Source organism: Brachycentrus maculatus, unplaced genomic scaffold (genome assembly GCF_059751285.1).
Source record: "Brachycentrus maculatus isolate JH-2025_06_01 unplaced genomic scaffold, ASM5975128v1 h1tg000419l, whole genome shotgun sequence".
NCBI lineage: Eukaryota > Metazoa > Arthropoda > Insecta > Trichoptera > Brachycentridae > Brachycentrus > Brachycentrus maculatus.
Window position 1 is genome coordinate 484659 of NW_028281167.1, and position 18408 is coordinate 503066.

General features: G+C 32.1%; 1 protein-coding gene across 1 annotated transcript in view; it reads left to right on the plus strand.

Moving 5' to 3' along the window:
* The window catches only part of LOC148302750 (doublesex- and mab-3-related transcription factor A2-like), a 40709-nt gene extending 32930 nt beyond the window's left edge, over nucleotides 1-7779 (plus strand). The window contains exon 3 of the mRNA XM_088271068.1: nucleotides 6366-7779. Within this exon, the coding sequence (XP_088127194.1) occupies nucleotides 6366-7336 (971 nt within the window). The 3' untranslated portion in view covers nucleotides 7337-7779. The remainder of the gene's footprint in view (nucleotides 1-6365) is intronic.
* The last annotated feature ends 10629 nt before the right edge of the window (nucleotides 7780-18408 follow it).

Consider the following 18408-nt stretch of genomic DNA (forward strand, 5'->3'; position numbering starts at 1 on the left):
TGGAGATAATCCAGATTTTGTGAACAAGTATTTGGACACACTCAAAATGTTGTAAATAACATAAATAAACTAAAATTTTCACTTATTTATTTTTTTACAAAAATGTTAATAAAATTAGTATATAACCACTCACCGAGATTTTTACGTCTACCGGTTTCGAGACGTACCCGTCTCTTCGTCAGGACAATCACTAACACAGCATGCAAACAATACTAGCCTTCACCACCATAGCACCATTTACACACTCAAAACTACACAAAATGTCTAACACATGCGATTTTTGGTCGACCCGAAGACCAACATGCACTATAGTTTTCAATACAGACATGCGTTACGAGCCGAGGTTAAACGTGCATTAAAATTAGACCTGTTAATAAGTAAAAATGACTAATCACAAAGTAAATGCTTTAAATATTAATAATATTGAGAATATAAAATTTTCAATCGAAAAGTGACATTCTCTGGGCCAGGAATAAATTAGTTAATGCCAGTTTACATTTATGAAGCGATATATTGTATAAATCAATGTTGGTGGCATATTCATTACTAGTGTTTTGGAATCTTATTATAGGAGTATATGATTAGTTGCATAGAGAGAGAATTTTAAACAGGAGGAAAAAACGATTCATTGATGTTTTTTTAATGCGGCACATGATTGCCTTCGTGAAAGTAATAAAAAACGAGTATTTATTTATTTTTAATTAATGTTTTACTTATTAAATACCACTACTTCTTAAAATCTACTGTGACACGTGTTTCGATGCATTCCGCATAATTTTCAAACACCGTATGAGGAATAGTAGTATTCACTAAGTGAAACATTAATTAAAAATGGATGGATTTTACCACAAAGTGACTGCCGAATCAATTGTTGATTTTTTTAATTATTTTATAGATGAATTATTTAGCACCGTTTTCGCGAGAAATCACTACAAGAACGCTTTACAATATACAGCATTTTTTTTTTTTTTTTTAAAAAGCACCAAAACCTTATTTTTTACGGAGTGTGTGGAAGTTTTTGGTAAGGGAATGTAATTAATTATAAGTATTATGATTTTTTAGAATTTAATAAACCCTGATTATGACAAGGTTCTTGTCGAAACCGGTAGGTTAAAGTGTACTGATTATAAAAAAGTGGTTAAAACAAAGTTGTTTAATTTTATAAAGTGGATCATATATATTTATAGAAGTTTTAAGAATTAGAGTAGTGTGGTTGTCATCCATGGGTAGAATTGGTGTATGTTACACGTATGTAAAGTGATTACTCAAACCAGCCTATAACGGTCGTAAGCCCCGTAAATGCCCATACTTCCATATTCTTCTTCGGCTAAGTCAAAAAGTAATATAAATTTAAAAACGCACAAAACGTATAATTACATTTTTTAAATCAAGATCTGTTCTCGGTGTAATTGCTCTTTCATAAGTCAATTAATTAACCCTGCCATGAAATCATCCTTCACTTAAACTGCGTTAAGAATGTAGGGGTCACTTTACAAATATTACACCCCCTGTTGCTACACTTGAAGCGAAGGGGAGCGTTTTCCGAGCGCCACGGGGTACCTTTCTGCGTAAGGGTGGCTGCCAATAAAACGGTGCCTAATAAAAACTCAATATCGTGTTTAAATCTGTAGGATTTCTATCAAAAATTTGAAGTGTAATTCATGTACCTACTCGCATACGCTCGTGAATTCTTCACGATTCCAAATGTGATATAATTATGTTGTTTTTTAAATAAGAATTTTGCAAGATAAAATATATTTTTTAAATTTATTAAATTTAATTTTGTAATAGGTACCACTATTTCTATTTGAAGTTAAAGACGAAATAAAGGTTTGTGCATTGAAATATATGCTTTATTATGGGCATATTAGGTTTTACTGATATAGCGTTAGGTACAGAGAAATGTCAATAAAACAGACATATTTCCAAAACTAACATGCATCTCCTCATACATACCTGCCGATTGTTTCGATTCCTAACCTGACCGCTTTCAAGTATTTGGCATACCTGATCATGCAATGCATATTTTCAATGTTGTTTTAATTCAACTGAGGCGCACAAGCCCTGTTATGTGTCAAATTGAGGTTTTACTGATATAGCGTTATGTACAGTAAATGTCAATGAAAAAGACATATTTTGCAATATTGTTTTCATTCAACTGAGGCGCACAAGCGATGTTATTTGTCAAATTGAGGTTTTAATGATATAGCATTATGAACAGTGAAATGTCAATAAAACAGACATATTTTCAATATTGTTTCAATTCAACTGAGGCGTACATACCTTGAAAAGCCTGTTATGTTACAAATTGAGGTTTTACCGATATAGCGTTAGGTACAGTGAAATGTCAATAAAACAGGCATATTGTTTTAATTCAACTGAGGCGTCCATACCTTGAAAAGCCAGTTATGTTGCAAATTGAGGTTTTACCGATGTAGCGTTAGGTACAGTGAAATGTCAATAAAACAGACATATTTTCGATGTTGTTTTAATTCAAGTGAGGCGTACATACGTTAAAAAGCGCTGTTATGTTGCAAATTGAGATTTTACCGAAATAGCGTGAGATATAGTAATATTTCAATAAAACAAACATATTTTTCAATGTTGTTTTCATTCAACTGAGGCGCACAAGCAATGTTATTTGTCAAATTAAGGTTTTTACTGATAAAGCGTTAGGTACAGTGAAATGTCAATAAAACAGACATATTTTCGATGTTGTTTCAATTTAACTGAGGCGTACATATGTACGTTGAAAAGCCCTGTTATGTTGCAAATTGAGGTTTTACAGATATAGCGTGACATATAGTAATATTTCAATAAAACAAACATATTTTTCAATATTGTTTTCATTCAACTGAGGCGGACATACCGCTCACTCGTTTCAAGAACGTCATAAATAAAAAATTGTCGATTTTCAGTTGTGCATGTTTTCGGAATGCCCCAAAAATGTACTATATCCCAGAAAAAGAGGCATATTTTTAACTTAATATTTACCCGCTACAGGGCAGAAAGTGTTGTTTTTTTCATTTTGAAGAAAAGGTGTTGTTTAATTATTTTTTTAAATATACTGAATATTTTTCAAATGGAAAAAAACCTTCAGGTTTTTCCTAAAAAGATCTGTTGCGCAGTAAAAAGTTCAATAAATGGCTTGATATTTATTTTTAATACATTGTATTATATTTTTAAACTATAAAAACGTTCTCCTGAAAAATCAAATATTTTGATTTATGACGTTCTTGAAAGGAGTGAGCGACACGTTGAAAAGCCCTGTTTTGTGCCGAATTGAGGTTTTACCGATAAAGCGTTAGGTATAGTGAAATGTCAATGAAATCGACATATTTTGCAATTTTGTTTTAATTCAACTAAGGCCCACAAGCCCTGCTATCTGGCAAATTGAGGTTTTACTAATATAGCATTATGTACAGTGAAATGTCAATAAAACAGACATATTTTTCAATGTTGTTTTATTTCAACTGAGGCGTACACAAGTTGAAAAGCTCTGTTATGTTAATACAATACAGTGGTGGTATAGAAAACTTTTCTCTTTCAAACTTTACAACTGCCATGGCACTTACTGTCTCTCTTACTCCCGCGCCGAGGTCCATTCAAATAATATAAACGAGTATCAGCCCTTCCTTTCGCGCAAATAAAATATGGTTTCAATGCAGATATAATGTCAGTCTACTTTATTTGTAAGTGGGAGTAAACCTTTTATTACAAAAAAAATATATAAAAAACAGGTTTTATTTCAAACGTTTTATTAATATTGTAATTTTTCATATAAATGTAACGCAACATGAAGTTGTTGTTTATTCATTTATTGATTTGGCCTTTAATTTGTAGAACTCCATTTTAATTTATGTTTAAATTTTTTTTATCAAAAAAAGATTTTTTGAGTCAACTAAGTTGTATTTTATTAACATTAAGGACATTCGTTTGAAAATGGCTTAACTAAGCGAAACAATTATCACAATATTAATTTTTTGTGTGTTTTTGTTAGTAAAATACAACTTAGTAGACTCAAAAAATATGTGTTTGATTTAAAAATTAATACATAAGTTGTTGCTTAATTAATATAACAGTAATTTGTAATTTTTGTTTTTTAATGTTCAAACACTATCTACCCTCTGATTGGAAACGGCTATATAAGGTATCAAACGTTTTGACTAATATCACTAGTCTGTTTTGGTTGGTTGAAAGGTACTGATTCTTAGCAATAAGTCCACCAATGTACATATTTCTTTTGTGTAAATAAATAAATAAATGATATTGCTTCGTGGATGTCAGGTATGTGTAATGATCAACGGGTTTGGCTGCCGCGCTGGAGGTTTTAAATATTTTATACTCGTATATTAAAATAAAACAAAGTGTATTTATCATAACGTAGAACTAAAGGTTATCAATCCATGCATAACGATCAAGATAACACTACATCGGAAAGAAGCAGTATTAACTCGATCTTTAAATACACAAAAAAATGTGATAAGCCCTGCGCATCAGTTAATATCAAATAATTCAAGATCCAGGATTCGGACCTCTCATACTAATAAAAGAGTTTCTGCTCAATAAAAAGCTTCTTTTCATCTAACCAATAGATGTCTCTAGTGAAGTTCTAGTGATTCAAGAACAATGTTTCAAAATTGGTTCATATAAATGGAACTTCCAAGAATTTGAGTAGTGTGGTAGTCAATTAAGGGTAGAATTGGTGAATGTTACACGTGTGTACGGTGATCACTTAAACCAGCCTATGACGGTCGTCAGCCTCTTAAATGCCCAGACTTCCATATTCTTCTTCATCTTTGATGAGATGTCAAAAAATAATATAAAATTAAGACAGATTAAGGGTGTGAAACCACTTATATTAAATTTGACTTTACAATTAATAAAATATAATACTATTGCCAATGAGGCGTATTAGTTTTTTAACGACATCCTGTTAGAAAATGATCCCTCGTATGAATGGTATGGCAATATCGTGACAATATCTTATATTTTGTCGTACTGAAACCGATGTTTCTGCGCCCCTGCATTATATTTCAACCGGTTGTTTAATTTTATTTGTATTTGTCATTCGTGAAAGTTTGTCGAGGGGGGGAGCCCGGGCAGCCTTCCACCACCGCTACCTATCTTCCTCTTCATAAAGGAATAATAATTTCATACACAATGCAACGCTTTCATTGGTCCGTTCTGCCATAAGTGAATACATAAAGCCCCATTGTGCGAGTGGTATTTTGAGTTTTGATCATGTTTTATTTTCTACCTGGTCGGCCAGACATTAAGGCCTGATGAGGCGGTCCGTGCATCATCGTGGCATATTCAAATTATGTGAATGGGCCTATTTAAACATGTAAAAAATAGCATTTTCCTTTCAGCCTAAATGCCATATTAGACAATTATTATCTACGTCACTCGTTATTCTTTATAAGAGCTATGCTTATTCATGATTCATATCTCAAGGCTTGTTTTGTTAAAATGTAGATGTTTATCAATTTTTGTTTAAATTGTATTATGTTAATATTAAATAGTATTTTTACATGGCTTTTTTCCGCCTCCCTGTAAATTGGTTAAATTTTTGACTACCCTTTGAATGACGATCCCATTTTTTTTCCTAGAAATAGTAAAACATATCGAGATCCACTAAATATTCATCCCTTTCACTGCCTACACCGGGGTACTTCTAGAAAATTTGGTGATTGACTTACAATCTTGTATTTATAGTATTTAGATTGGCAGTGACAGGTATTTTGAAAGCTTTGAAATGTAAATTCACAGTAAAATCGGGATACAATAAAATATTGTTTCACATTTTCAATAAATTTCGCAACTTAGTTTTTTAAAAAAATGCTTAGCAAGAGCAGATCTGTCAGGAAGCCTAGATGCTTCTGTATCAGATCTGGGCATGCGGCGGGACAGCTTTCAATATTGAGATCCAAAAAAAAACATTATGAAACACCTTTTTATTGTACAAATAGGTAGTCATGGTTATTTCTAATTTAATGCAATGTGGGACAGTCTGGATGGTTCCATTCTCCTCACATGCGTATACCATTGTCTTCTACGTTGTCTTCCCACCTAACGACGTCTTGGATCTCGCATATTTATCATATCCTGGTGTTCCTTATTCTATCTCGTAGACTCTTGCCCGATATGTTCCTAAGAGTCTTTATTTCTGACAGTCTTATCGCGTTTTTTATTACTGCGATGTCCGCTCTGCATTCAATCCTATATGTAATGATGACTTGCAAGTTGCTGCCGATCTTCATGTCAGGGTTTTCCATATATAATTTTTCCAACAATGTTAATGTGAATAATTGTAATTATTTACTGTTTTGTACTAATATAATATTTATTTTTCTTTGTTTTAGTGCAAAAGCGGCCCCGCATTGCTGGTCCTATGTGTCCTGTAGACACTGAAGGAGGAACCTCTCCGGGATGCTCTCCGCCGAGTCCTCGCGCCACCTCTCCAAACACAGACCTCGAACTCAACGTTGAAGAAGAAGACGACGAAAACTCCAACCAGAGTTCCGTCGGAGCGCCAGAGAACCTGTCGCTCAAGGAGTCGAGACCGCAACACTACGACGACACGCTGATCAAACACGAAAACGAGAAATGGCCACAGATCGACGATACGCGATACATCTCATCGGCCAGTCCGCAGAACAAGTATTCTCACCAAATACAGAACCTCACAAATACAAGAGACGACCAGGATAGCAGGAAACACGCGCGAGGTCTCAGCTCTTCTAGCGACACTCCAGAGCTAGTCCCTCAACAATCTACCATCATCGATAGCGACCACAGTTCTCCAAACAGAAGCGATCTGATCAACGAGTCTCAACTTGACAGCTCCTTCGAAAGCGGTAAAATATCCCCACAATACAGCACCAGTCCCGGTAATAGATCACCCGTCGATGTATTGATGAGAGTGTTTCCTGGAAGACGACGATCTGAAATTGAAAACATCCTCTCTAAATGCAAAGGGGACGTGGTTCTAGCTATGGAAGCGATGCTCAGCGGAAACGCAGTCACAAACTTTATGAACAGCCATCTGGCTTACGGAATGACTCAAGATTCTCCGCCATACTCTCTGTCAGGGTACCAAGCCAAATCCGCGTTTTCTCCACTTGGAGGCCAGAATATGAAGTTCTCTCCTTCCAGAAGGTTCCTGACTCCTCCATACTCGGGTACTGGGTACCTTCCGACTGTCATTAGACCTCCGGCTGAATACTTAGCCGGTTTTCTCCCGCCAACTCCCGAAATGATGGCAAGAAGGGCTAGGGCTTCTCCGCCTTCCCCAAGGTCCGACCACGCAAATCCTGACGGTTACTCCGACTAAATTGATCAAATACAGTGAAACCTCTATCTATCGTTCCTCGAATAATCATTTTCCCGGATGTGTCGTTTATTTCTTCTACCCCGACTTAATTTCATACTAAACTAAACCGCATCGATCGTTTCTCTATCACCATTTACCGCATTTATCGTTCGAATTAAGCTGCATATTTGATACATTTTGTCTATTTTTTTACATTATTTCCAATTTTCTTACATTCGACGGCAACGTATGGGATAGAAACTATCGAAAGCTTGTGTAACCGATAGCTGGAGAGGTCGATATTGATGAAAAGGAGCCGCTGCCTGTACCTGCATTTCCAGAAGCGTGCACACTCTTTGAAAGAAAACTTTCTACAACGCACATTCAATAACCGATGCTGAAAAAAATACTGTTTGCAAAGCCGAAAATATACTATTGACTTACGAAAATAAAACAGTTAAAAAACAAAATTATTCTATTCAGGTTTGTATTTTTTTTATATAAATACATTTGCATCTGAAACATGTATTCTTAGAATTTTAGCCTACGAATGGTTATGCAGATTGGGAGGACGGTATCTTTACCCGGTCGTATATATTTGCGTATTGACCTCTTAATTCCGCATTCATTGTTTTTCCGCATTCATAGTTTATTTAAATAGGTCTCTTTAAAAATGATAGATAAAGGTTTCACTGTAATTCGTCTTTTATCTTCAATTAATCCACAATTTACAAGTCGATATGGAATAGTGAGTTCGTTAGTGTAGTGAGATAAAAATTTAATACCTAGGTACATAATATTAACCTGGTTTATATAACCGTGCTTTTATTTCTGTTGCTTGTGATAGTAATTTTGTATTGTAAATATATTTCTTGATATAAAAGGCAACAATGACGTTAAGTGCTTTAGAATAATGGAACATTTAATAAGTCATCATAATGTTTTATCTTGATAAGCCTTGTCGCACAAGTTAGTTTTCGGAATTCGATTTCCAATTCGGAAATTTGGAAATAGCTATGTAAATATAGGTACAAATTATAATAAAATAAAAATAACTGTATGCTCACTCTAAATTGATACATTGTACTTGTAGATAGTTATTATTTACCATATTTTTTAAAATATTACGAAATAGCATAATCTGTAAAATATAAGTTCATCTTATACATATATATTAATAATAATTCTCGTGTACATTTTTAGATATAAAAACATAATATGCATTAAGATTTGAATTTTTCTCAGATTCTGATTTAAAGTGAAACAATTCTCACTTACATTCCATTGATATTTGAATCAATTACATTCCATAACAGATTCATTAAAATTTCTCGTTTTTCAATACTAATTTTAGAAGCAATTTATATTGCGATTGCCTGATTGACAATATGATCAGGATCTTCGCCATGTATCTTCCTAGAAAGACATCTAAATGAAGGCCAAAGAATTCATGGATGCTACAGAAAGATAACACGATTCGAAGGAATGGCCTAGGTGACGTTGTCCACGATAGAAGGACCTACAACATAGGAATGTTATCGCAGATACTTTGTGGCACATTTTATAAACTTTTTTAAATAAAACAACTTTGTTTTTAACTATTTTTATTGGTACACTTTTTCCAACCGGTTTCGACGAGAACCTTGTCATCATCGGGGTTTATGTAATAATTCTAAAACATTGAAGTATTATTTTTATTTTTTTTGTATACTTTTATTTAGATCACAATTTACACATATTTAGAACTTTTTTTGCAGAGACCCACCAAGCCACCTTGTGGGTCTTGTCGGTGCAGTTTTTTTTAATAAATTTTTTATTGTTTTTCACGATTTTAACCTGATATAGACACAAAAAAAGATTTAGATATTTTTGTCTAGTTTGTTGTTCACCGATGATACTCATCCACAATATTCCACGTACCGGCAGTAATTTTAAATGTTTTTATATCAAGATTGGATTGTCCCTTTGATTACCTATATATATGACTGGGCACAATTTTTTTGATTTTGGAATATTGCAAATTTAGAACCATTTTTAAATTTGTTTTCGTCGAGTGTTACCAAGACTTAATTCCATGTCTTAATATGGATTCTACTAAAGAACAGTAAATAATCTTTAAGGTCTAATAGTTAGGTTATAGTCAATTACCCTTCCCTTACGATGCCAAAAACATCCACGCACTCTGTTTTTTAATCCCTGATGATGACAAGGTTCTTATCGAAACCGGTTGGAAAAAGTATATCAATAAAAAGTGGTTAAAAACAAAGTACTTTTATTTTATAAAGTTCACTGCAATCGGTTGAATAGTATATAAAGGATAAACAAACATGCATACTTTAATTTTTATATATGTAGATATGGATTTTTAAATATTTAAAATAATACCAACATAGGAGATATAGTTCAAATAAGATAATTTAGTAGATATTGCAGATGTAGGTTATCGTTTAAATTTAACGAAATATATAATGTAAAGATATGTAATATTAAGTAGGTACCAACATAATTTTAACTCACTTGTACAAAGTACACACAAATTTATTAATTTTAATATTTTAACTAATTAAAATTTCATTGGAAATAATCGTGTATCGCTCCGTAGATAATGTAGTATATACAAAATAATAGAATCATTGTAACCTAATGATAACATTTGATAATATATAAGCACAGTATGAAATCTTATAGAATTTACGTAGACTTGTCACTTCTATGTAAACTATTGAAAATCGACGCTTTTCTGGTAAAAGGCATTAGGGGCTACTCGCAAACAGCCTTTTCAGTAAGTGACCGGCTGCGCAAGTGGCCGAACGTGTCTCCGCGCAAATATATTTTTTTTAGAATATTAATTTTATTAAAATACTTCTATCATTTTTTAACTACCTACCATTCAGTAACTCTTTTTTTCAAAAACATCTATTTATTTTGAAAACAAAAAGTCATTTTTTCTACACAAAAACGGTGTTAAAAAAATAAATAAACCTGGGTTAAAAAAAATTAAGTTACAGGCTATCGACTTAAATGTGTATAATTAAAAAAATATTTCTCAACTTAACCATAAAACTACTGCATATATAGATTTATATTATCCACGACACTTCGTGATGGAATTGCATTTTTAATTTATTATTAGATTAAAACCAATATTTTTAGCTTTTCCACTTTTTTATTTGACCAGCGACCGGGTTTCGTCGTTACCGACATCATCAGACTGGTCTGATGATGTCGGTAACGACGAAACCCGGTCGCTGGTCAAATAAAAAAGTGGAAAAGCTAAAAATATTGGTTTTAATCTAATAATAAATTACTGCATATATCATTAAAATCTCACTTCACTTCATGTGTGAGTTCGAGGCAGTATCTATGGTTGATATGAGAAAGCTTTTATGAAGCGGAGACCCTTTTATTTAAATGTATGCAAGAAAATATATAAATCCTTACCGTATTATTTCACATACTGGGAGACACCTGAAAAAAAGATTTATTTTTTCAGCAGTTTTTTATTTGACCAGTTATTTTATTCACAACATTTTGGCTGTGTCGAAATATTTGCGTGGTTGTCAATCATGGGTAGAATGATTAATGTTGCACGTAAATAAACTGACTACTTAAACCAGCCTATGTCAGGTCGTAACCCCTGTAAACACCCAGACATCCATATTCTTCTTGAGCTTTGTTGAAATAAAAAAAAATACTTTTTTTAAAACCCAAAATTGTGAACAAAGATTTGGACACACTCAAAATATTGTAAAGTTGATCGACCTTGATATTGCAAAACGATGTATTTTGAAAACAGCCAATTGAAGATTATAATAAAAAATATAATAAAAAGCCTTAGTTTACCCGCTCTGTTATATGAAATTTATATCATGGCATTTTAAGACATATTTTAGGTATGTTGTTTTACAATATCATCGACATTTAAATGATAAACCAGTTGTGCCATGTATGTGTAATATATCGCTCATCTTTTCAAGAACGTCATAAATCAAAAATCGACAATTTTCAGTTGTTTATATTTTCGGAATGCCCAAAAAATGTACTATAACCCAGCAAAAGCGGCATATTCTTAACTTAATATTTACCCGCTACAGGGCAGAAAGTGTTGTTTTTCCATTTTGAAGAAAAGGTATTGTTTAATTAATTTTTTTAAATAAACCAAATATTTTTCAAATGGAGAAAAAACCTTCAGGTTTTACTTTAAAAGATCTGTTGCACATTAAAATGTTCAGTAAGTGGCTTAATATTTATTTTTAATACATTGTATTATATTTTTTAACTTTAAAAACGTTCTCTTGAAAAAAAAAGTTTTTTGATTTATGACGTTCTTGAAAGGAGTTAGCGATATATCAAATTATTTTTTATTTTTTTTTTTATTTTATATTTTTACTTGATTTCTTTTACCAGAAAACCGTTCGTAAGTAGGTATATTATTCACTTAATATGCAATGTATCCGTTAAACAAATAAATTTATGCAAAAATCTATGCAATTCTTGTTTTTCTTGATGATTTTGAGACCTATCCCCTTCCCCATCATACGATTAATACAGAAATTATGGCGACGCTTAAATTCCAACACATAGTTGCATCATGCAAATAATATTATAAATATAATTTAAACTTGAAGCACTAACGTAACGTAACTAAAGTAAAGAGCATACAAGATGCCTTAATAATAGTAATAATTATTCTGAATTAGCCAATCACTTCATAGAAAATAATCTCATTTATTTTTTTCGGCATTAACTTTGTGGTAAGACATGTTACAATGATTAAAGAAAACACTTCGTTTTTTACCACTTGAGTTTTATTATAGACTACATGTTTCAGAAGTTAAACTTCCATCATTCAGGTCTGTATAATAACTTATTAATTACTGAATGATGGAAGTTTAACTTCTGAAACATGTAGTCTATAATAAAACTCAAGTGGTAAAAAACGAAGTGTTTTCTTTAATCATTGAAAATAATCTCATTTGATTAAAATAAAGGTCTAAATATATTACACACATGCAATAGAGGACTTAAATTAGTTTATTTACAAATATTGGAAATGAAAAAGGCAATTGATAATAATTTACAACTAATAAATACACAAGTAAATGACTTTGCTAAAAGTCCGTTATTAAATATGTTTCCAATCACACTTTTTTTTTGAATTACCTAACGTCCAAGTGACTCTGAAATCTAGCTACGGCTTATGCAACACCGTTTATCATGTCCCTACTCACGCTTCAACTTTATAAGTTTCATAGCCTATGCCTACTTGTGAGTGGATTTACTCTTTATGTTTAAAGTTACTATAATTTCATGTAATTCATGAGTGAAAATTCTAGGCAAAAATACTCGCTAATTTCCAATCACTCATCATTCCTGATCCCTTTTGACTGTGACTGCCAATCAACACAAAAAATAAAGCCACCTCAGGTCTACCTAAGCTTCTTTCCCTAACAGTCAAAATATTTTGAATATTGTTTAGTAGATAGTGTTTTAGTATTAATCAGTCTTGATAAAGAAGCGGTTAGCTTCGAAACCGGTAGACATTATAATTAAGTTATAATAAAATATTTATAGTGATTTTAAAACAAAGTTACATTTTGATTATAATATTATAGTTGTCTCAACTTAAAATGAAACATTTCAAAATGAAAATGTCTTTTTTGGATGAAAAAGATGGAAGACTAGCATCCCTGGGCTTACGACTTAGCATTCGGCTGGTTTAAGTGTATCACTTTATTATTGTGTAAATCTTGTTTACACTCGTTTATCACTCACTACCCACAAATGAAAGAGAACCAAGACCATTACATACAAGTTAATTCAGTAATCAATAATTCAGTGTGTGATATAATAGATAATATTTAATATTAAAAAAATAATACCATCTTATTCACAACATTTTGAGTGTGTCCCATTATATTTGTGATTATCTCCAATTATAGGAGTCATTTTTCATATTATTTTGTTGACGCCTTAGAATATGGAAGCCTGGGCATTTACGGGGTCATAGGCTGGCTAGGTAAATTCTTAGATGCTCTATATGAACCAACTTTGAAACAATGTTCATTGAAACATGTCCCTACTTTCATATTCTTCTTTATCTTTGATGAGATGTCAAAAAAATCATATGAAAAATAACTCCTTTAATTATATGAGTTATTTTTCATTTGATCCAATAGTAATCCAATTATAATTGTAAATAATCCAGATTTTCCATTTATTTCGCATACATTCCGCATACAGTGAAAATGATGCGGAATGCATCGATGCACGTGTCATAAAAGATTTTAAGATATAGTGTAGGTACCACGTAAAAACATCGATTCAAAAAAATAATTTCATCATTTTTGTTTCTTAGGATGTCTTCTTGTAAGATCTACAAATAGAAACATGGAATAATGTCACATTTTCTGAAATTCAATTGAAGAGTATAAATAATTTTTTTTCAACATAACTTCCGTTTGTATTAGGAATAACGACAGATAAGATGTGAGCAGTGTTTTTGGCATGTCCGAATGTGAAAAAGTGTCACATTATGCAGGCCGTATTGGCGGCTGTATAGAGAGCCGACTCCCGAATCGCCCCCTGCTGCCCTAACGGGTTTCCTTTGTAGATATCAGCAGTCATTTGTCTACTGATATTATTGGGGCTTGTGCTATAGATTATATTGGGAAGGGGTTCAATGTTAGGGTGACCATCATCCCTTAAATATATTGTACATTTAAAAGAACACTAGAATGCTCCGAAAAAAAAATCAGCAATTGAATACAAATATACCCCTCTCCATGCACAGGAGCTTAGTTTCTTTATTTGAGATAACTGCGTTATTAATTTTAAGATTGTAAAAGTAAAAATGTCTAGAAAATGAATTTAAATTATCATAAATCCTTTTGTAACCATATTAAATAAGTTTAAATAAAGTTTATTAAAATAACAAATATATTTTATCAGATACACCATTTAAACATTTAGACAGGTGCCTCGGTGTTGTTGGGTAGACAACTGCGAAATTGACATTGCGAGTTCGATTCCGGCTTTGAGACATTTGGACTTTTGACGAACACATAAAAAAAACTATTCATAATAAAATTGACCCATTTATGGAGCTCAGTTTTCGTGAAAATTACCTCAAGGGCGTTTTACAATCTACTTACAATCTACAATTTATTTATATATTTTAACAATTTGAAATTTACGTACAGATACAATAGTTTTGCAATGCAATCAATGTCTAGGGGTAAAGATTAGTGTAAGGGTAGGGTAAAGAATAATGGTTGAGTGGAAATGCGATGACTGACCATTCTCTGTAAATACCTTTGCACTATTCCGTGTCTGTCTGCTGTGCTGGTCGGGGTTGTAGGCGTCTGTGTACCGGCCAACGTCGGGTCGTAATTGGATCTAGCTGACTAAATGAACTAAATATCAATCCCTTTCACTGCCTACACCAGGGTACTTCTAGAAAATTTGGTGACGGATTTACAAACTTGTATTTATTTAGATTGGCAGTGATAGGTATATTGAAAGCTATGAAATATTAATTCACAGTAAAATCGAAATAAAATTTTATATTGTTTCGCGTTTTCAATAAACTTCGCAACTTAGTTTTAAAATAATTGCTTAGCAAGAACAGATCTGTCAGCAAGCCTAGATGCTTCTGTATCAGATCTCAATAAGACATCTGTGACAGCTTTCAATAAGAGTAAAAATGAAGGTGAATATTTATATTTAATCTGATTACTATAGATAACAAATATATTAAAAAAGCAGCTGTTTGCAATTCATTAAATAATAATTTAATGGTATAAAACATCCTTATATGAACAAACGTATGTTAATATTAATATTTTTAAAATAAGTGATCAACGGTCACCCTAACACGGGTCCAAGCAAGGCAGTTAGATGATTTGTCATGATATTATAACTCCGGCAGATATGTCTGGTCCAGTTACCCAGGATTGATGTCTGCCTACACTTCACTTTTCTCTCTTGCATTCAACCCCAAATTAATTTTAAAAATATTTTTGTTTTATTTGCAAGAAAAGTAGGTAGGTATTATTTTATTTAAAACATATGTTTTTCATCAGACATATTATTATGATTTACAATAATGAACCCTCACTGGGTTTTCCCGTGCCGATGGGATGATTTTATATGGGAAGTAGGTATAACATATAATTTGTTATTCTCAATATTATTAATATTTAAAGCATTTACTTTGTGGTTAGTCATTTTTACTTATTTATTTTTTTACAAAAATGTTAATAAAATTAGAATATAACCACTCACCGAGATTTTTACGTCTACCGGTTTCGAGACGTACCCGTCTCTTCGTCAGGACAATCACTAACACAGCATGCAAACAATACTACCCTTCACCACCATAGCACCATTTACACACTCAAAACTACACAAAATACATTTCTACACAGTACTACATTTTGTGTAGTTTTGAGTGTGTAAATGGTGCTATGGTGGTGAAGGGTAGTATTGTTTGCATGCTGTGTTAGTGATTGTCCTGACGAAGAGACGGGTACGTCTCGAAACCGGTAGACGTAAAAATCTCGGTGAGTGGTTATATTCTAATTTTATTAACATTTTTGTAAAAAAATAAATAAGTATAATTTGTTTACAACATTTTGAGTGTGTCCAAATACTTGTTCAAAAATCTGGATTATCTCTAATTACAGGAGTATTATTTTTTGACATCTTATCAAAGATGAAGAATAATAGAAGATGTCTCTAGTGAAGTTATAGTGATTCAAGAATAATGTTTCGAAAATTGGTTCATATATATAGAACTTCCAAGAATTTGAGTAGTGTGGTTGTCAATAATGGGTAGAATTGGCGAATGTTACACGTGTGTAAAGTGATAACTTAAACCAGCCTTAATAATGCCCATACTTCCATGTTCTTCTTCCTCTTTGATGTGATGGCAAATATATATATATATATATATATATATATATATATATATATATATATATATATATATATATATATATATATATATATATATATATATATATATATATATATATATATATATATATATATATATATATATATATATATATATATATATATATATGTATATATATATATATATATTTCTCTTTAATTTCATACTAGCTTTACCCAGCTACGCGTTGTTATGGCTCAGTCCGATTAAATAGAAAAAAAATTAAGGGAAAACAAACTTTGCCATAAACGATTTATTAAAAAAAATAGTGTAATTACCTGTCACAGGTAAAAACATTTTTGTGTACAACATTTTGGGTCACAAATCTAGATTATCTCTAATTATCAGAGTTATGAAAAATGACCAGACTTCCATATTCTTCTTCATCTTTGATGAGAAGTCTAAAAATAATATGACAGTTATATATTTATACATATATATTTCAAATAAGGTGGATTTCCATCTATATATATTAAAAAGTACATTTTCGCATGAAGGCCATATTTAACATATACGAAGCAGTAAAACAATAGGCTCGTGGTGTTTTGAAGTAGACGAATTTTTATGGATTTTCTGAAAAAAAAAACTGAAATTTCAGTCATGTGCAATGGATATCAAACATGTCGACCCATTCGGCTGAAAAAAAATTCAATAGGAAAATCCTATTGTCAGTCTGACTTGATGATCCATAGACAACCAACGGAACGATAAGTCAGTAGCGGCGAATACTAATTTTTAAAGATATTATTATTTATAAAACTTTTTTTATTTTAACCAATTTTATTTTGGTACTTTTCTCCAACCGGTTTCGACAACCGCCTTGTTACCCTTAGGAATGGTTATTTTTTTATTACTATATTTTTTTTATTGGCAAAACTCCCAAAATTGACTGATACATGCCACCTTTCATTACTGGTATCTTTCAATATTATGCTGTAAATTATATGTGGCGAATGTGAGAGGGAAAACAGAACGAGGACGACCGGAAAAGACTTGGCACGATCAGATCAATCAGAACCTAAAATCTGGCGGTGACAAAAGTATGCGTAATCGGTGGGCATGTATGCCTAGATGTATGGATGTGAAGGAGGCGAGTGTATGTTAGGACAGAAGAGTGTGGTGTTCTATTTTTTCTGCCTACTGCTGCGGGTAAACGGCGTGATGGTAGTAGTAGTAGAGTAAATTAGCTTGAATGATGACTACAACTTACTCAAACGTTTTTGCCATACTTTTTAAAGTGCTTTATGACCGCACTGTTGACTTTTTGGGAGTTCATCGATAAGAGGTGTTGGACATTCAGCGGGAAGGACAAACCCTCCGAGCGAATGTCCTGAAGGAACTCAAGGTTAGGGAGTGGATATGTACGAAACTGAAAACTGTGAAATATTCATAGTTACGTGAGTCAGCAGGATTAAGGAGTGGGTAATTAAGTGAAATTTCAAGCAAAAGGCGATGGATGCGTGGAGTTTTTATTACTTTTATTTTTAGGAATGGAGAAAATATATAAAAATACCATGTGTTTACCCTTTCGTGTATTTGTTTTTGTCGAGACATTTTTTATTACTTGTTTTATCAGAATCCAGTAAAGTATAATTATTATAAAACAACAACTTAGTAGAGAGGTTTTATCCAGTACAACTAAATAAATAAATAAAATATTGAAAGAAAAAATTAAAATACATATAAGTACTATGCCCATAACCGCACCAAACCATGACTTAAAATACTACAAATCATAGTGAAAGATGACTCAGATTCTCATTACTTTAAAATTTAGTATTGTGACTTACGAAAAAACTGCATTATATTATTTAAAAAATCCTTCACCAAAAATAAAAAATGAAAATGGAAATTCACAACATTCGGACTTCACATACTAATAAAAGAGTTTGTGCTCAATAAAAAGCTTCTTTTCATCTCACTAATAGATGTCTAGTGATTCAAGAACAATGTTATATATAGAACTATATATAGAACTATATATATTCATATATATAGAACTTCCAAGAATTTGAGTACATAGTGTGGTTGTCAAAAATGGGTAGAATTGGTGAATGTTACACGTGTGTAAAGTGATCACTTAAACCAGCCTATGACGGTCGTCAGCCCCGTAAATGCCCAGACTTCCATATTC